Source organism: Suricata suricatta, chromosome 9 (assembly GCF_006229205.1).
Source record: "Suricata suricatta isolate VVHF042 chromosome 9, meerkat_22Aug2017_6uvM2_HiC, whole genome shotgun sequence".
NCBI lineage: Eukaryota > Metazoa > Chordata > Mammalia > Carnivora > Herpestidae > Suricata > Suricata suricatta.
This window is the reverse complement of record NC_043708.1, coordinates 95,787,497-95,807,554: the sequence shown is the minus strand read 5'-3', so window position 1 is coordinate 95,807,554 and position 20,058 is coordinate 95,787,497. Positions and strand designations below refer to the sequence as shown.

Below are 20,058 nucleotides of genomic sequence, written 5' to 3'. Positions count from 1 at the left end.
TACAGAGAGAAAGAGTAAGAAGATAAAGGGTAGAAAAAGAGTAAGAAGATAAAGGGTAGGAATGTGGTAGGCTGTAATTAAATACAAAGATGAGAAACAAAACTTTAATAAAACTATTACACAAATAACCTTATGGCAGACAAGACACACAAACAGCACCAAAGGACGGATACACGTATACAAAAATTTTAAACTTGTACATCTTACAAGATGCCATAAAGAAACAAACAAAAACATTGACTGGGAGAAGACAATAGCATGCAAACACATCTTGACAAATGAGCACCGTGGGCAGTATCCACAGTTCCGACAGATCAGCAGGAGGAAAGACCGCCAAGGAGAAGAGGGAGCCAAGGATACCAATGGCCAGTTCGCAAAGGCAGAGCCTGAATGAATGGTCAACGAGCCAATGAGAAGATGCTCAGCCGCACCCATAGTGATGAGTGGTATCAGGCCGAAGCAAATTAAAACAAAGAAGGTACTGTTTCACAACTGGATAAAATTATGGTCCGATAGTGCCAAGAGGTGGCGAGGATGCGTGGAATCCACTCCCCAGGTGGGTGGAGGTGTACACACGCTCTGGGGACCAAGTGGCTCCAACTATGTCCCTAAATACAGAAGCAAAGAGATGCGCTCAGCACTGTTTGTAGAAGAGAAATTTGGAAACAAGCTATGTGTCACTAGGGCACATTACAATACGTTAATACAATGAAACATTAGCCGTTAAAATAAATAACTTAGATATATCTGTAGCATCAGAAACAAAAACATAATTGAGGAAAAGAGTAAGTTGAATAATATATACAATAAAATCTACTTATAAGTAAAAATGTACATACATTTGTAAAGACCTAAGCGAGGCTAAATACTGATAATAGATACATATGTAGGTAGTAAAAGCATCAAAACATGGCCTGGTTGGAGAACAAACTGCTTTTGAAGAGGGTGAGTAGAGAAGAAGGAAAAAGATCAAAGGTATAAGACGACAATTCTCCGGAATGTTTTCTATGACTTGGAAGAAACTTGAAATCTGCCACAATGGTAACCTTCTGTCGAGTCTAGAGGGGAGTACATGGGTCTTTGTTTCTAGCATTCTCTATAATTTTCCATCTTTAAACTTGTTTTCAATTTTTAAAAAAGCAGAAAAAACAAGCGAAAGAATGAATTTTGGAGCCAAAGATCTTGCTGTGGCCCCAACACCATCATCATTTGCTGAGAGACTAGTAGTTACTTATTTTTTTTTAAGTTTCAGCTTCCTGTGATTTAAAAAAATAAAAAAAATCACGATGGGGTGCCTGGGTGGCTCAGTCGGTTGAGTGTCCGGCTTCAGCTCAGGTCACGATCTCACAGTTCATGGGTTCAAGCCCCGCATCATGCTCTGTGCTGACAGCTAGCTGAGAGCCTGGAGCCTGCTTCCGATTCTGTGTCTCCCTCTCTCTCTGACCCTCCCCTGCTCATGCTGTTTCTGTCTCTCAAAAATAAATAAAAACATAAAAAATTAAAAAATTGTTTTAAAAATACAATCATGCTAATAATATGCCCTGTAGAGGATTCGTGTGGGAATGTTCGGTCTAGGAGGCATGGCCTTGTGATGTGACAAACATCCCGCAGCTGGCGGTGCAGCCGTACAAACTCTACAGGCAGAAGGTGGGCACCCAGGTCTCTGCGAAATATTTTTAGCCAATTAGAAACAATCTCAAGAAAGCGAAAGTGAATCCAATGACATTTGTTAAGAAAAGAACCTTCTCTCTTGAAAGGACAATTTGTATCACAAATATATTAATGAGCGCAGTCATAAAATGAACCTGCAATGATTCCATAGTGCACAGAGAAACAAAAAGTCTCACCCACGTGGTAAGCTTTCGGATGCCTTCTAAAAACCTCACATTTTAGACAGCGTAGCCAAGATTTCAAAATAAAGAAGTGAATAGTATGCTGAACATGAGCATCTGAAACTAACATTTTAGTTACTATAAATAGATCCTGTCTCAAACTTCAGAGTAGCGCCTCCTTTGGGTGGGGCTGTGAGCAGCCAAGAGACCAGAGTCCAGCCATGAGAACCCACGGCTTCCTTTCCCATCCACTGCCTACTGGCTAACGTGGGGCTGAAGCATCGGAATGAGAGACAAAGACAAATATTGACAGGAAACCATGCACCTGCCCCCTGTGCCCTGGAGAAGTGGGAGCAGAGAACCACCCAACGCGGAGGTGACCCCCAGCCCCTAGTGAAGGCGCTCCGTCAGCCGGGTCTACTAGCTTATGAGCCTAACACCAGCCACCGACTCTGACTACTGCCGCTCCCACCACTACTAGGATTTACTCAGTAACACTTAAGTTTGGATGACATCCCAGCACCTGTCGCTTGTCTCAAGGAGATCTCTATCAAAACGAAGCAGCCATGAAATATAGTTCACTTTAAAATATTTCAGTCAAATAAATTTCTCCTTTCCTCCAATACACTTCTCCTTCTCATGAAGTTAGTTCAAGTGTCTGCTCAGGTAGATGGCCCATGGGGATAAAAAGCAGACCAAACCTTGCTTAACCAAAAAGAGTGCTAAGTTGACTCATACTTTTGATCTCCATTCAGGAAGGACATCCTCGGGCCACCTCCTGCACGCAAATATAATCGAACTACACTCCTTCGGTGTTATCTGGGCTGGGGTCTGGCGGGAGCACTTCCTTCCTGGACCACGGGAGGAGTTCTTCAAGCCCGCTTCCCAGCTCTTAGCAGGTGTCCTTGGCCACTGTTCGGAAAGGCAGGCTTCATTTTCCGAGATCTCAGACCCAGCCGCCACCTGGCACTTCCTGCATTATTGTTTAGTATTATTTTTCATTGCAGTTCTTTCTTTGATGTCTAGGAACCCAGGTTTCTAAAAATATTCTTTGAGTTCTCTTGACTCTGCAGTGTGAGGCTGGCCAGGTCGAGGGGACAGTGTGAGGTGTTTTCACAAATGAGAGCCCTACGCGGTCACATTTTCCTTTCCACAGCATGTCCTTCCTGTTTTGTTCATGGGCTCATCACCGACACACGCCACCTCTTCCCAGCAGAGAAAGTACGAGATTCTTCTAATCACGAACAATAAACGCAACTGCTTCCAACCCAGGCTACCATCTTATCATCTTCCAAAGAACCGGAGACTAAATCTGGAGAAGAGCTCGTGTGACATGATCTGGAAACAGTTCAAGTGAGTGGGTTAGGGTCGTGGACTCAGTGCTATGGCTCCCTTTCCCTGCCCCCATTTGGTTAAATTATCAGTGATGGAAATTACTCTGAATCACTTAAACTCAAGCTATTTGGCAAAAATGTCCCTTTGTATTGTGCATTTCAGCATAGCACCTGATAGTTTTAAAGTGCTAACAAATGGCTGATCCATTTTAAATGGAAGATTCTTAGGATGGGATGGGGAGAACATAAACATTTTTTAATTATTTTGTATGTAATTACTCTCCTCAAAGGACAGGCGGCTGAGATGGAACACAGCACACAGCACAGGAGAGAGAGGCAAACCCAGAAGATTCCATTTAGTTCATCAGACTCCCAAAGGAGGGAAGCACAACTCATGTATCCGTCAAGAAATCAACTCAGCTACTTCTGCTTTTATTTCATTTAGTTTGACTCTGGGTCTACACAGCAGGAGCCCATCAGGAATAATAATAATATCAGCTATTTATTGGTTATTTCCTATGTTCCAATTAATATGCTCTAAAGTATTTTATGTACATCATCTCATTTAACTCTTACAAAAAATGCTTCTGGATATTGTCATTAACCCCATTTTACAAACAAGAAAAGTAGCTCTTGGAAGGTTCCCCAACTAGTAAATGCAGGTCCGATTCAAAAGTCCTTGCTTATCTCCATTTTCTATTCCACCTTTCATTTTTACCCATAAAGGTCTCTAATTGCACTTCTCCTTGGTCTCTAACTTCAGGGGGCGCCTGTGAATTCAGGGCCTAGGAGGTAAGTTCTATGGCCTTGAAAAAAGAGAATGCAAGCCCTGCTGTGCTGAGCCATTAGGAAGAGTCAGAAACCAGAAACCCAGGCCTCAACTCTCTGAAGAGTTACTCGCCATCTAGTCTCTCCAACCCAGGTTGTTTCACCCCAAAGTGTTGCATTGGGGCGCCTGGGTGGCTCTGTCGGTTAAGCATCCGACTTCGGCTCAGGTCATGATCTTGTGGTTTGTGAGTTCCAGCCCCACATGGGGTTCTGTGCTGACATCTCAGAGCCTGGACCCTGCTTTGGATTCTGTCTCTCTCTCTCTCTCTCTCTCTCACCCTTCCCCCACTCTCCCACAAAAATAAACATTGAAAAAAATTTTTAACTGTTGCATTATGACAATCATTCTCAAAAAAAAATCATTTCATAGGAATTGCAAAAATGTTCTGCCTCGTTTTGCATTTGAGAAGCGGTCAGTGTGAACACTATTATTTTAACAAGGTATGGTGTTATATTTCTAAGAGGTACAATGTGACCAAGTGTAAGGTCACCTGTGTAGACAGAAGTAATTTAAATCAGGGCGAGGCCAGACCCCTGCACCCACAAGCACAGAGGAAAGAGGGTCCATGAGAACGTCTGGTCTCTTTGTCAGTGGTAGGTTCTAAGCTTCAGGGGACAGGAGGTGGGATGGATTTTGTCCCTTAAGTCTAGTATCTATTTAACAAGTGTGCCTTATCCATCTACCTTAGTAACACCTTCTCTTTAAATGCCCCTGGAGAGCCTCGGGGAAGTTTTTATCTGGATACCACTGGGTCCCGCCAGTATGGCACTGAGAGCGAGCTGTCCGAGAATCCCGTCCTGCCGCTGCTGCCCAGAAGCGCTAGAGCCCCTGACGAGACCAGACGATCACACCCCCGGACGAGCTCTCCGTCCGTGCTTGTGGGCTCTGCTCACTGGCCTCCCTGGCTCTCTTCCCTTCAGCCCTTCTTACTCGAATCACTTTGAGGGAGGCTGGCGGAATCCATTATTAACACATGGAAACGCCACATGGAGACGCAAACCGCCACTTTAAAAATTCAGAGCACTGGTTCTCAATGCTGGCTGCACCCTGGAATCGTCCGCAGCCTGAACAACCAAAACCCCTTAACACCCAGTGCCTTCTTCCCACTCCATCTGCCAGGTTTGGCAGGTTGTAAAGCCCCCCAAGTGACTCTAATGTGCAGCCTGGGCAGAGAAGCACTAATAAGTAAATCAGTGCCTTCCACTTGCACTCATTAAACACCTAAATCACAGAGGGCGACAAGCAGGGAGGGAACTGCTTTCCGCACAAGAGAAGCCTAAAGAAAGAACGCATCCTCCGCACTGGAGAGGAAACCTTCCTATTGGAAGAACCATCTTGCCCATCATAATGGCAATGGGAAATGAGAAGGAGGAAATAAAATTAAAGAAGCTGTTTATTCAACTGCTTTGGGGGCGCGTGGGTGGCTCAGTCAGCTGAGCATCCGACTTTGGCTCAGGTCATGATCTCACAGTCCATGGGTTTGAGCCCTGCTTCTGGCTCTGTGCTGCCAGCTCAGAGTCTGGTGCCTGCTTCCGATTCTGTGCCTCCCTCTTTCTCTGCCCCTCCCCAGCACACTCTCTGTCTCTGTCTCTCAACTTAAAAAAAATTTTTTAAATAAGATAAAAAATAAACTACTATGGAGTCAGCTGAATAAAACCATTGCCTATTGGCAAAAATGCAAGTCTCCCCCACCCCTTTTTTGAGGGCAAGTAAGAATTTGTTCTTTCCTCCAGGTAATTTTCCCCTTGGCACAAAAGTCACTTTGCTTGGCTGGGGACCTCCATGGTGAGAGCAGACACAGAGGTGTGAATGGTCCTGTTGGCTGCGGAGCTCCAGGTAAAAATGTGTGCAGGCTTCTCTGCTCTAGCCTCAGGCTTTCTGCTCCCCACCCCCATCTCCCGGTTCCTTTAAAGGCAACCTGAAGAACGCAGCCTGACTCAAGACACTGGACCTAACCCCAACAAGGCCCAGGCCTTGGGCAAGGATTCTGGAAGGCAGTTAACACAATATGGTAAGACCCAGGAGGGCAGGACCACAGATGCACTGCCCCCCACCCTGCACCCAGCCCCAGAGACAGAGGAAGGGCTGGTGCTTATCAAATGAACAGACAGACCACAGAATTTCCTTCCAAGTGCTATTTTTTTTTCCAGTCCCTCCATATTTTCTGGCAAACTCTTAAAAGTCTAAAAGGGTCATATATGGCTTATTTTTGAAATTGTTTTGCCAGTGCCAGAACCAGCCAGAAGAATTAGTGATGGGAGCGAGGAAACCAATCCTGACATCCTCCACAGAAGATTTAATTCAGTAGAAAAATATAGCCTTAGGGGGGCACCTGGTGCCACACTTACAACACTTTGCATTGAACATGACCCCGTAAGATACATACCAATCCTTCATTTCAGAAGAACTCATCCTGCCCTGACCTGCAGTCAGTCCATCTTATACGCACAAGTCCTTAGTGACACATACCGTCCCACAGTGAAAATCAAGTCCTTATTGGGCCAAGGACTGCTTAGTTTTTATTTATTCTATTATTATTATTAAGTTCTATTCTACTCAGGTTGAAGGAAATACATGGCTTAATATTTAAGGATTCCAAAAAACCTCCTTAAGAGTACCTTTTTCAGTTTTGAGCTGAAAAAAGCAGCCCATCACCTCAGTAAACTAAGTCTCTTCACAGACATTATGACTAAACTGATGCCAGCAACGGGCAGAGACTGAATCCGCAGCCCCAGGAAACAGGAGGCTGGCACACGGCAAGGCTTTCAGGCTCCATGCGAGGGAAGCAAATCCGCCCCTACCGTCCACCACTCGTAAATCTGCCTCTATTTCTAAGTCAAGTTTGTCTCAGTATCTGGATAAATGGGGTTCACAGATACAACCTTCTCAAGTCAGAGGTGATGAATTGGCTGATTTTGCTTACTATGCAAAGTTAATGATAATGTGGAGATCATAATAATGGGCCAGCCCAGTAAATAATAAAGAATTCTTTATATAAGGAGTTCCTGGACCTTTAGGAATGCACCCGTGAGGAAGGGCCCAATACCTTCCCAAGGCAGCCAGTTCTAGAAATGTTTTCTTTATGTGAAATGCAAAGCTGAAATTCGCCTCTTTCCAAGTGCCACCCAGTGGTTCTGGCCTGGCCCTGCATTGCAATATTATTTAAGAATACATCCTCTTTCCTCCATGGCTGTTTTCTCAGAGGTGAATTCAGCTCGCAGGCCCCTCCTTGGCCCTCTCTGCCCCCAGTGCCTCAGCCAGGCCCTGAATCACTGCTGCTCTCAACTCCCATCTTCCTCCCTGCTCTTTTCCCTGGCTTCTACAGATGCGCTCCTTTGTTGGTGTCCCTTTTCCATGTTTCTACCTTAAAACAAATAAATGTATTCGTATCAATGGCTGCAGCAATTCAGATTTTAAACCATCCTTTTGTTGTGTAAGTTAACACGGTATATTGGGCAAACACATTAATTCTTAGCACCTGATTTAGATAGTAGTTTACATTTAGAACAAAAAAGTCTCCCTTTTCTTTCCAAGTCTCCACGTACTGTTGAAACCCAGCTGGCCCCTAGGTGGGGCTCACACTGATGGTGCCACCAAGAATGTCAGCCTATGACTTCATTCTGAAGACTGCATCTTCTAGACCACATCACCGGGACTCAGAGACACTGATCTGGGAGACAGTAAGTCATGGGTAGAGAAGCAAGGCATGGACAGGGATCTTTATACACCAACCTATTTTCATGTATCGGCTTTCGCCTACTCCCTTCAGGTAGGGGCATGCCCGTTATATTCCAGAAGTTAGAAAACAGGATCCTAAACTACTTGAAGATGTTTAAGAAGTATCTCTGATTTTGGTACCAATCTTAACCCCTTACAGGTTAGAACTGAAAAGAAGCTGACTAGTACGAGGTTTGGCCCACTGGTTCCCTAATACATGACAACAGTGCAGAGATGGGAGAAATGCAGTGCTCTACAGTCAAAGAGCCACACAGGGGAAACAGGGCCAGCCCTGCCCAGACATCCTGTGTGTGAAATTGACATGCAGAGAAGCTACGATCTGACATCCACGGTTCCCCAAGTGCTTTCCCCTGGGAGACACGGTCCTGACACCTAGGGAGTGTGGATAACTGGGCACAATCTACCATCACTGCTGCTCCCGCCTGCCTGTGCCACGGGAGGGCACGGGGGGCTCCTTGTTCCTCTCTTCTGCTCCCGGAGACTCGCAGACAGGATTCAACGCAGTATGAATGGATTTCTTGTTTAGGCAACAGATTTTACCTAATGGATACATTCATTTATCCTCTAAGAGAACAAAGCAGTCCTCCCCAACCTCACAGTTTCCTGACCCTAACCTCACTCCACTAGTATCACCAACTGTTTGAGACTAATAAAATAGATATACTTTCAATATCTTTGTCATGTGTGTGGTTTATTATACGTACACATGCTTCTCATTTTAATGGTTCATTCATAAAATAGATGACTTTTCAGAGTAGTGCTTAAGAAAAAGGTGGGGGTTCCCAATTTTTCCAATGCCAACCAAATATTTAAGTTAAAGCCTTTTCTTTTCTTTGTATGGAATTCTTACAACTCTGTTATAGTACTAACTGTTCCTTTTTTCTATCTGATTTATTAATTGAGCAAGAAAGACACAATAACATGTGATTAGCTGTACCACAGCTGGGGCTTTCCTCTAGGAGCACCATGAGAGAAAGATTAGAGTAACACAATTAAAATAATTTTTTTCCTCCTGCAGAAGTATAAATGTTCAACTTCCCTATTTTTTTCCTTTTAGAAAAATAGACAAGCAAGCTATGTCCAGTATACAGTAAACATATAACTTGGTCTGACATCCCACAGACAGACGGAGAGAAAGGATGGGGAAGACACTGAGGGAAGAAGGCAGAGGAGGAAGGGAGAGACCCGGAGGGGAGCGGGGGGAGGGACACCTGTCCATGGAGGAAGACAAGATGGAGTGGCCACTGGAAAGAGGCAGCCAGGTACAAGGAAGTGCAGAGACCTGAGCTAAAGGAAACTTCTCCTGTCACACCCTTGGGTCCCCCAGGCACCGGTGCCCACGCGGGGAACTGCTGCCCTCTGAAAGTGAGTGAGCTTATGGACTCTGGGCTTCCTAGTCTTCTTAACTGTAATCCTGTGATCTGATTAGAAAGAATCACCCGCCTGCGGGAGGACGTACAAGGGAATTTTCCTCTGGGCCTGAGCACGTTCACTTGTGAGCCACGCAAAACGGAGCTGAGCGTCAGCTCCAGCTCTAGGGCCGGGGTGTCCCCACAACAGGCAATAATCCTGGCCTGTGACCTTTCACCGTGGCTTACCTCCTCAACCATCTGCTTGACTTTCTTCTGCTGGCAGTGCACCATGTCGTCTAGGTGTCTGATCCGCTCCCGGAGGCTGGCGGACGCCTCCTCCAGCTGCTGATACCTGACACGAAGAGAAGAAAGAGGCAAGGGGTCCTGAACCAACGCGGCAACACCAGCACAGAGAGTCACCGCCAGAACAAGAGTGACAACTCCGCCATGCACTGTGTCTCCTGGGGGACGACCTAGTGGTCGGCCGCCCCGCCACGGGACTCTGGTTGAAGCTCCCACTTGCAAGTTTTACCTTGTGTAAGGACAGTGACTCTACTTTCCAGGGACTGAAACAGATTTTTTTTTTTTTTGCACCCCTTACAGAACCAGGAGCTCTCTGTTCTGGAGTTAATACAATCCTGGAACATCCAGTAAAATGCCTTGGTTCAGAAAATGGAGGAGAGGAGTCTAGTGTGCACAACAGGATATCTGAGATCAAGTGGCCGAGTCCTGGGAAGTGTGGAATTGTAGTGTTCTACACATCATTTGCTTTGGGAAAATGGGGAACATGTTGAAAGACTTTCTCTGCCTCAAAACAGATTGGGCCGCATCATAAGACATTTCATAGTTTTGTTTTAAAACAGCACAAACCGGGGCATCTGGGTGGCTCAGTCAGTTAAGTGTCCAACTCTTGGTTTTGACTCAGGTCATGATCTTGCAGTTTGTGGGTTTGAGCCCCATGTTGGGCTCTGTGCTGACATCGCAGAGCCTGCTTGGGATTCTCTCCCCCTCCTCCGCCCCTCCCCCACTCTGTCTCTGTTTCTCTCTCTCAAAAATAAATAAACTTTAAAATAAACAAATCAATAATCAGCACAAACTATCTCTAACTTTGCTCGCTTCAAAGAACCCAGAGGAACCAGCAGATGGACTGGAATGGAGCACTGGACAAAGCGTCTGGTGGCTTGCTCACCACACCCCCTCACAGCCAGGCCCCCCCTCAGCACCACGTCCAAATCTGCAGAAGAGAGCAAACTCTGACGCTGCCAAGAGGCAGGACAACAGACGTTTTTTGGCACGTACCATGTGGCACACATGCCCACAGGCCCCCCTCATAATTAATGGCCCCATGAGATGGCCCTGCCACGGTCACCATAACCCCTGCCCCCTTTAAAAAGAATTCTCAGTTTACAGATCAGCCAAGAATCTCAGCGAAGTAACTTGCCCAAAATGCTTGAATTACCCCAACCGCGTTTTCCTTCACCAGAGGGCCATGCAAGGCCTCTCTGCCTTCTGATTTCTAGAGGAGACGGTATCCTGCTCCCTCATTTTCCATGCCGGGCTTTATACACCCGTAGCCAAGGGACAAGGCAAGATCTGCGTAAACAATGTTTGGAAACCAAAAAAGGCATTTTAAAATTAGTTTCCATTGCAATGGTATTAGTCATGGCTACCGAGTTTTCTCATCAACAAGGTGCATCCTGTGGCGTCGAAGGTTACGGACAACATTTATAGACTGAACTTTTGCACCCGAGACAGTCTGTGGTGTTTTCCCCCACACTAACAACCACCACAGATGTACCTGTGAGCTGGAAGAAAGTGGCCCTGCAGTGGAGGCCCTCAGGCCAAGATTTTACACACAGAAGTCTGCAAATGAAGGAAAACGCAAGGACCTGGTGAGCCCACAAAAACAGCACGGCCACCCCGCCGTGTAGATCCAGTACAAGATCAAGGGCATCGGTCTTACCTCTCCTTGTCAGAACCAGTGATCTCCCCTGACATTTCGGTTTCATGCTCCAGGAGCTGTAGCTGCAGTTGATGGCGTTCCTACAACAGATACGGACATTCGATTCAGTGGGTCCCAGTTGGGCAGGGAACGTGTAGTGAGTAATGCCAGCTCTAGGGAGTTCAAGTTCCCCATGGTGTTTCCGCATGCACTCACCAGAGTCCAAACAAAGTTCAAAAATGCCAAATCTCTGGGTGTGCATTTACAGACGTATTTGTGAATGAAAGACAAAGCCAGTCACGATTTCTTTTTCAAAAAAAAGGGGGTGCCTGGGTGGCTCTGTCCGTTAAGCATCCAACTTTGATTTCGGCTCAGGTCATGATCTCATGGTTTGTGAGTTCGAGCCCCATGCCAGACTCTGTGCTGACAACAGAGAATCCAAAGCAGGCTCTCTCTCTGCCCCTCTCTCTCTCAAAATAAATAAACTTAAAATTTTTTTTTAAGAAAATGAACAAATAAGTAAATAAATAAGAAAATAAGTAATATAAACAAATATATATAAACCTAGGAAATGGACTCTCCTCTTCAGCTTCCAAAAAGGAACCGAGCCCTGCCAATACCTTGATTTTAGGACTTCTGATCTCCGGGACTATAAGATAATAAATTGATGGTGTTCAAGCCACTAACAGTGGCTATTTGTTCCAGTAGCAGTAGGAAACAAATGCATCTATCAAGCTGTGCATTAAGATCTGTACCCTTTGCTGTATATGTGTAAATTTAAAAGTTTATCTTGGGCACCTGGGTGGCTCAGTCGGTTAAGCGTCCGACTTTGGTTCAGGTCATGATCTCACGGTTCTTCAGTTTGAGCCCCACATCAGGCTCTGTGCTGACAGCTCAGAGCCTGGAGCCTGCCTCAGATTCTGTGTCTCTCTCTCTCTGTCCTCCCCTACTTGTGCTCTGTGTGTTTTTCTCTCAAAAATAAACAAACATTAAAAAAAATTTTTTTAAGTTTATCCAAAAAGGTAACATAAGAACATGGACAATTATTTCTTGGGATGAAGTAGAAAATGTTAACAAAAGCGTAGCACCCATCAAAACAAAAATTGCTCTAGAAATGTTAATGATGTTAGTATAACAGATTTCCTTAAAATGAAATTTATCAAATCCAGCTCATGATATTAGGAGATTATTTTACTTTAGGCCCTAAATACTACTGTGCCTCGTCGTTACGCTCAGAAATTCTCCCAACAAGTCTTTACCACCAAATTATTAAAAGCAAATCTTTGACACTCTAGCCCCCATGACTGGTGCCACAAGCTGTGGTAGCCAAGGAACAGCCCAAGGAGATGTGCCACCAGTCCATCCTGGCAGGAAGACTGTGTTATCACTAATGGGTAAAAGGAAGACCAACTTCCTGTGGGGTTTTGTTTTTGTTTTTAAATCTCTCCAGCAGGGCGCCTGGGTGGCTCAATTGGTGAAGCAGCCAACTTTAGCTCAGATCATGATCTCTTAATTCATAGGTTCGAGCCCTGCGTCAGGCTCTGTACTGACAGCGGACCCTCTAGCTCCCCCTCCGTCTGCCCCTCCTATGCTCTTGTGGACGCTCTTGCTCTCAAAAATAAACATTTTCAAATAATAATAAATAAATCTCTCCAGCAAAAACATTCTTACTGCCCACCTAAGCAGAAAGCTCCCCTGTTCTCATGTCGGTGTGCTGCTGGCTGGGGGTTTGCATCAGCCCTGAAGTCAGAGTGACGGGTGTTCCACGAGTGAGCCCTACCATGGCCGACTCCAAAAAACAAGAAAGCTCTATAGAGTTTGGGCAAGACCTACCTTAGGGCACACTTTAAAAGTTCCATTTTTTTCTACATTGACGTACAACGAATCTTAAGTGAACACTACGCAATAATTTCTTACATTTGTACATGCCCGTGAAACCACCACCCAGCATAGAATATTACCTTTTCCGCAGCAGAGTCCCCGAGAGATCACACCCCTTGAGAGATTTTTACTCATCAGAAAAGAAAGGTGTTTTGAAATTCCAAAAATAGGAGCAAGCAGGCTACGACACTGCCACAGTTCATGCCCGCAGACACGCTGTCCGCAGAGTGTGTGAGAGAGATTTGGCACAATTCCCGCTCTGAAAGAGGCATCCCTGAGGGAGGAGGAGTACACTGGAATACTAATCCTAGCTCACCAGAGCAAGCACACCTCGAGCCTAAACAGAAAAGAAGATTTAGAAAAAGGGCAAATCTTTTTCTGTCAGAAAAAGCTGGCAGGATGTGGGGAACATCATGAGTCACAGAAATGCTGGCAGGGAGGGCCTTACCACCACCCTGGCCTCCTTCCCGTCGCCTCTCACAGGGGCTCCATGTGGACATCAGTGGAGGGAATGCTGGGCACTTTCAGAATCCCAAATGGTACAAAGGAGATAAGGTATAAAAAAAAAGGCCCAGTTAAAAAAAAGTTGGCTGGGGACAGACACTCAGGCAAGTGTGTAACAAAATAAAACCAGAGCCACACACTTCAGAGCCACTACTCTATGCCAGCTCCATGCTCAGCACCTTGTGTGGACTTTTCTCGTTTATTCCTTACAAAGCCTTAAGAATAAGAATTATTGGGGCGCCCGGGTGGCTCAGTCGGTTAAGCATCTGGCTTCGGCTCAGGTCATGATCTCACGATTCGTGGGTTCGAGCCCCGCGTCGGGCTCTGTGCTGACAGCTCAGAGCCTGGAGCCTTCTTCAGATTCTGTGTCTCCCTCTCTCTGACCCTCCCCTGCTCACACTGTCTCTCAAAAATAAATTAAAAAAATTTTTTTAAAAAGAATAAGAATTATTATTATCGGCATTTTACAGGAGAGGAAACTCAGTTTGGAAGAGTCAAGTAACTGCCCACAACTACAAAGATACGCAAGACTCAAACCCTAGGCCATCTGAATCTGAAACCTGTATTTTTAGCCACCCCACGGGCCGTCTCTGTAAGATGGTGTCCTGCTCAAAAAACAAGCTACCCGCTCATTTTGTGCCTGCGGGTGGCAGGAAAATCCGTCACCCGCAGGGAGCATTTGCATAACCAGTATCTTCTGCTGCAGGGGGGCAGGAAAGTGGGAGAAAGCTCATCTAAGTTCTAGAAAGTGCCATCACTGCCCAATCTTCCAGTCTGCCACCTCCAACCAATACTGCTGTTAGTCTTAAACACAATGCTTTACCCTCTTCTCTTCAATAGAAGAGAGGATTCTGTGCTCCCAAGGAGGAGAGGTGAAGTAGTATTGGACCTTTCACTTTGTTCGAGTCTCTCCCAACGACCTATCCTAAAGCAGGAGCCCCCAGAACACTGAACTGAATGTCATTCCCACCCTGAGTACACCTCGCCTTGTCCGGGGACTGCAGAGGGGCTTGTGTCGCACACCCAGGGGTAAGGAGACCTCTCGCAGAACCACTAGAAGCGCAGGCGTGGACCTTGCTCACACCGTCACTACCCCTTGCTCATCACCAGCCTCAGAATCCTCAGCACGAGTTACTGGGTGGTTCTAGGGCACAGTCTTGGCAGGTCACTGCTATTCTGCAGACCCACATCCTGCCATTCTCCAGAAACCAGCCACCGCTCTGGCCCTAACCTACACTCCCTCCCCCAGAGGTCAGCTGTCACCTGCTAAAGGTCACCCTTCCCCCATTTCTTCTTTCCTGCTTTTTCTCTCTCTTCCACCCCTTCTTCCTGTTTTCCACTTTCCGCCCGATTTTTGGCTTCCTCCCTTGCTCTGAGCTGGCTTCATTGTCTCAGCTGAGCTCCTGCCTTCCTCAGCCTACCCCATCCCCACCCGTGCCCGCAGAAAATGTGGCATCCTTCGCCCTGCCATGTGGCGTATCAGAGAAGAACCAACCTTTCAGACGCGTGCCCAAGAAACGGCACACTCGGGGTGTTGATATGACATTTAAATAAGGTTTGGTTATTCAACGAGTAAATGAAGTTCATGCGTGGGACCCCAGCAAAGCAAGGTGCCAAGATACTAATTTTTATAAATCATTACAGTGGGATGTTTTTTTTAAAGCATCAAAATAGTTACCAACGAGAGTTCTGTTGGATTTCCTCATGCCCCCCCCCCCTTTTTTTTTTTTTTTTTTTTTTTTTTTTTTTACAGCTGTCTTTCCTGCTTAAATCACAAATCGGAGGATGGGAGAGGTGGGGGTGGAGGGCTCCGCACACCTTCAGACAGGCCTGCAGGGGGCTGCAGACAGACAAGCAGGTAGGGGGCCTGGACAAGCAGGCACTGGGCCCAGAGCAGCGTCCGTCACCTTTTCCATGCGCTCGATCAGCCTGTCCAGCTCTCCGATCCTCTGGTCCTTCTCCTCCAGGCTCATCTCCGCCGCCTCCATCTTTTTATTGGCTTCTTCAATAGCTTTCAGAAAACTATTGGCTTCTTCCTGCAAAAGAAACATAGCGTCCTCAGCACAGCCATTGAGTCTCTAGGCTGCTAACTAGGGTCCAAATGGTGCTGGCCTTGCTAGATCAGGTCTCTTTAAAAGCATAGCCTTGGGGCCTAGAATGAACTCAACTCCCAGGATTCTGATTCTCATATGGAAATAAAGAAACATCGTGTGGTTTTTTTTTTTAATGGGCCTAGTTATTTTTTTCTCCTTTCTCCCCCAAGTCCTTATGTCTTAAGAAACAAGTCTACAAATGTTCTTTGACGGGATGGTTGCCTACAATGCAAAGGGACGTAGGAGCCGCATCTGGAATTGAATGCATAATGTCCAGACGGTTCTCCCACACTGCAAAGCACCATCTCCATCAACCACTCAGACATTTGAGCTTTAAGAACACAAGATAAGGCAGCCACGGGCTCCCTGCCTCCAAGAACCTTATACTCTCTCCCAGAGAAGCCAAGATGGGAGATGGACAGTCCAACTTGAATAACAGGAAAAACAGAATGCCGCAGCAAGGCGCAGAGAGTGCGGGGGCTTCCCAAAGACAGCGGACACTTCTAGTGAACACGAAAGATTTCTTTCATGGAGAGGGTGGCCTTTACAAGGCCTTTCGGGAGGCTAGGTAGGAGCAAGGAGAGGGGAGGAGGGCATTTCAGTTGAGAGGAGCAGGTGGAAGCGGGGAGTCATGGACGCAGGTAAGGCAGGGCCCTGCCGGGAGGCTGGAGAATGGGGAGTACTTGGAGGCAGAGACTGGGGGCCACTGTGAGAAAAGAGGGGGATGAATAGAGGAAGAGAGGGAGAAATGGGGGAGGGAGTGAGCAAATGAATAAACAACATGACCCTCATCCCTGTTAGAGTCCACGGACTCACCCCCAAGCAGAAACCCGGCTATTTACGCCTCACCAGCACTAGCCAACCCAAGGCCCCCTGCTCCCTCGGGGCAGGGGGACACACGCACCAGCAGCGCCTCCTTCTCCGCACTGTGCCTGCGCTGCTCCTCCAGCAGCTTCTCCTCGTACTGGCTGTACAGCTTCTTGGTCATCTCTCGCATCACCTCGGCGTTGGCTTCCTGGGAGGCTTCCACCTACGGACACATTCATCTCAAGCTTCAGCGCCTGCAGGTTCCGGGGCAACCAGCAGCTTTCACATCGCGTGTCACGTGTGGACACGCAGGGGTGAACCCCGGACCAAGATTCTGCGGGAGACAGGGACCCCATGGGAGGAAGGGAGAGGGCGAGCAGAGGGGCAGAGAAAGAAACAGCAGCACCTTGCGCTATGTTATCAGGACAAACACATTCCACACAAGTGATGTTTTCACAGCTTCACTTAGAAGCATACCTAAGAATGAGCCCTGGGTCCCAAATTTAGCCTTAAATTGAATTCTCTCAATGATGTGTCCACATTCACCATCTTCTTAATCCCTTTTTCTTCAATGACTTTTCCCGCCTAACATCTTTTGATCCTGAAGTTTTACTGTCTTTTATTCTACCAATACAACAAAACCTTTTCTCTAGATAGTATTTCCATACCCTAATTGGCATCCAAAAGAGAAGATGTTTAAAATTCTCGAGTATTCAGTTATGGGCAAAAAAAAAAAAAAAAAAAAATTCAGTTTGTTTTTAGAATTGGGTCGGGAGATGATAAATTATAAAATTTAAAAATTCATGGGGTGCCTGAGTGGCTCAGTCAGTTAAGCGTCCAACTTCAACTCAGGTCATGATCTTGCGGTCCATGGGTCCGAGCCCTGTCTGTGCTGACAGCTTAGAGGCTGCAGCCTGCTTGGATTCTGCGACTCCCTCTCTCTCTCTCTGCCCCACCCCACTCACACTCAGTCTCTGAAAAATGAATAAACCTTAACATTTTTTTAAATCCAAAGGTCACCTTTAGAAGGAAGGAGTAAGAGAGGAAAGGATATTACAGGTATAGATATTCTATTTCTGAATATACTGTTTTATAGATTTACTCTGAATCACATAAATTGTTTATCTGTTATTTAAAAAAATTAAATTCCAAGAAATTACCTACCAGGACCATTCAATGGGCAAAGAATAGTCTTTTCAACATACAGTGCTGGGACAACTGGATGGCCATATGCAAAACAATGACGGTAGATACCTAACACACCACATCCAAAAATTAAGTCAAAATGGATCAAAGGTTTAAACATAGAGGCCAAAACTATAAAACCCTTAGAGAACAGATCTCTGTGACCGTTGAGGAGGCAAAGGTTTCTTAGATATAACACCAAAAGTACATATGACAAAAGCTAAGAAGGGGGGTGCCTGGGTGGCTCAGTCAGTTCAGCGTCTGATTCTTGATTTCAGCTCAAGTCATGGTCTCTTGGTTCATGGGTTCGAGCCCCACATCAGGTTCTGTGCTAACAGCATGGCACCGAGCCTGCTTGGGATTCTCTCTCTCTGCTCCTCCCTACACTCTCAGAATGAATAAATAAACTTGAAAAGAAAAGCTTAAAAAAAAGATAAGTAGAAAACAAAAAAGGGCTTTCTGGCTTTTTCAGCAACACACCCCCTTTTTTTTTTTCAAAGTAACTCTTACTCAGAAATACAATATATGAAATAAAACAGAGAATAGCATCCTTGTTTGAAGCAAAGCAGAGGAGCTGGTCTGCTCCAGAGCTCCCTGGTCAGGGTGGTTGCATTTGGCCAAGTGGACTGCAATGGTAGGAACCCAGGGTGACAAGCACAACGACCACACAGTGGAGGGAGGCGGCCCACACAGAAGGGGACCACGTGATCACATGTCCCAGTTTGCCTCCCAAACTCAATTTTTAATAGCACCACCTTTCCTTCCCAAATGTATTCTGCTTTGAGCAGTGAATTAAATGGATACATTATCTATAACACACTCTCCTCTAGGATTGCCTAATGCTGTGTGGAACACAATTTAAAAACCACAGACATAAGTAAAAACAAATTCATTCTGGAAATAATCTGCTGAATGACTTCTATGAGCCATTCGTGCATCTGCTCCTGCCAGTGGGCAGAAATTCAATCCACGTGTCAAATTTGGAAGGGGCACTAAGAGCTCTGAGGCACTAGAAGCCCAGCTGAGGAATAAGCCCAGCCTGGCAGGCAAGACAAACACTGGCCAGAGTCCTTGGTCACCCTTCAGTCTTCTTCCGGCATGCTTTTAGCCTCTTTCTTATCAAACCAGACCTCGAGATGTGAGAGCGTATCTCAACATTGAGACTCCTGAAGTCCTGATCTGGGGAAACCCATGGTGCCCTCTCCGTATGTAAGAGCAGTGCCAAGGTGACTGTCTCAGCAGCCCTTGAGGCCACTGGGGCCAGGGAAGGAATGCCCACTGTGGGTATTCAGGAGGTACCCCAATCTGGACAGTAGTGAACACAGAAACCCCCTTGGCACCTTCAAGCCACGCCCGGTAGAGCTGGCCACGAAAGGGTAGGAAAGGCCAACTAAGAAAACAGAGAAAAGGAGATGGAATGTTGAAGCTAGGAAGACAGAAGGGAAAAAGGAAAGAAGAGAAGTGTACGGCGGAAATCTCCACTCCTACACGTTACCTTCATTTTCAGCAGCTGGTTTTCAACTTGAGCTACCTCCAACTGCCTCTGCTTTTCCCGCAGTTTGTCCATGGATGCTTCATAGGTCTGCTGCAGATTTCTGATCTGATCCTTAATGTTGCTATTTTCCAAAGTAACATCCACGAGGGTTTTCTAGTGGGATGAAAAAAAATCAAAACCAGATCTGGTGGTGTGAGAAAACATGGCCGAGTCATACACCAGGACATCGCTTTGCCATCAGCCACTGAGGCAGATGTCAGGCCCCAACAGCTGCAAGCCGGGACCCTGGTGTCTAAGGGCTCCCCACACCGTGGTCAAGAGGTCTGTGGCTCTGTAGTTAAATGGGCCCACGAGCCTCGCCCATGGCACCCCACAGCCCCTTCCCACACCACTTGCCTCTGCTTAGGATGGACGGCAATGGACGAAAATGGAGCCTTTCCAAGGAAAAGTGTTCAGAACACATTTCTCATGGAAAAAATTGGGTCAGAAAATAGTAAGGACAGAATGATCCCATTTTGAAAAGGAAAATGTATAAGCATGCATTCAAATATGTTTATGCAGAGAAAAACGTTTTTCAAGATTAGGATGAATTCCACCTAAATCCGAATAACGGTTATCTCTGTGTGATAGGATTATGAAGGGTATTTATTTCCTTCCATGTGTCCGCTCTACCTTTCAGATTCCCAAAACAAAATGAAAAAACCAAAACATATGTTTTGTAGAATGGAGATATTCCCCTCTTTCCTGCAAGAGGCTGTCACTTCTGTACTCGGAGACTGCCAGCCAGGACGCCACCAAAGGGCAGAGGCTCCTGTAAGTGCCAGCAAATGCCTCACCTTCTCCTCTTAGGCAGAGGAGGATGGCACTCAAGGAGCAGCCGAGGACAGTTTGGTGACTCAGACAAGGCCCTGACAAGTGTCAAAAGCCTGTTGATTATTACTCCAGGCCACCCACTGGAGCAAGGACGATTAAATTGATACTGTTGCTCTTTGATGCTTTGGGTTCTACTTGGTTAACACTCCGAACAGAGAACAGCTTCCAAAACCCAAGTTCCCACCACTGCACC

The 20,058-nt window shown here is 46.3% G+C and overlaps 1 protein-coding gene and 1 long non-coding RNA gene across 2 annotated transcripts in view; one reads left to right on the top strand and one right to left on the bottom strand.

Annotated features, from left to right (window-relative positions):
• The window catches only part of MYZAP (myocardial zonula adherens protein), an 85,740-nt gene that overhangs the window by 32,942 nt on the left and 32,740 nt on the right, over positions 1 to 20,058 (bottom strand). The window contains exons 6-10 of the mRNA XM_029950344.1: positions 18,993 to 19,145; positions 16,410 to 16,535; positions 15,320 to 15,448; positions 11,049 to 11,128; positions 9,332 to 9,437 (exon numbers count right to left, since the gene is read on the bottom strand). Coding sequence (XP_029806204.1) covers positions 9,332 to 9,437; positions 11,049 to 11,128; positions 15,320 to 15,448; positions 16,410 to 16,535; positions 18,993 to 19,145 — 594 coding nt within the window. The remainder of the gene's footprint in view (positions 1 to 9,331; positions 9,438 to 11,048; positions 11,129 to 15,319; positions 15,449 to 16,409; positions 16,536 to 18,992; positions 19,146 to 20,058) is intronic.
• On the top strand, positions 2,822 to 3,905 carry LOC115300798. The gene is made up of 2 exons (XR_003912848.1): positions 2,822 to 3,185; positions 3,457 to 3,905. It is a non-coding gene; the product is annotated as an uncharacterized LOC115300798 (long non-coding RNA).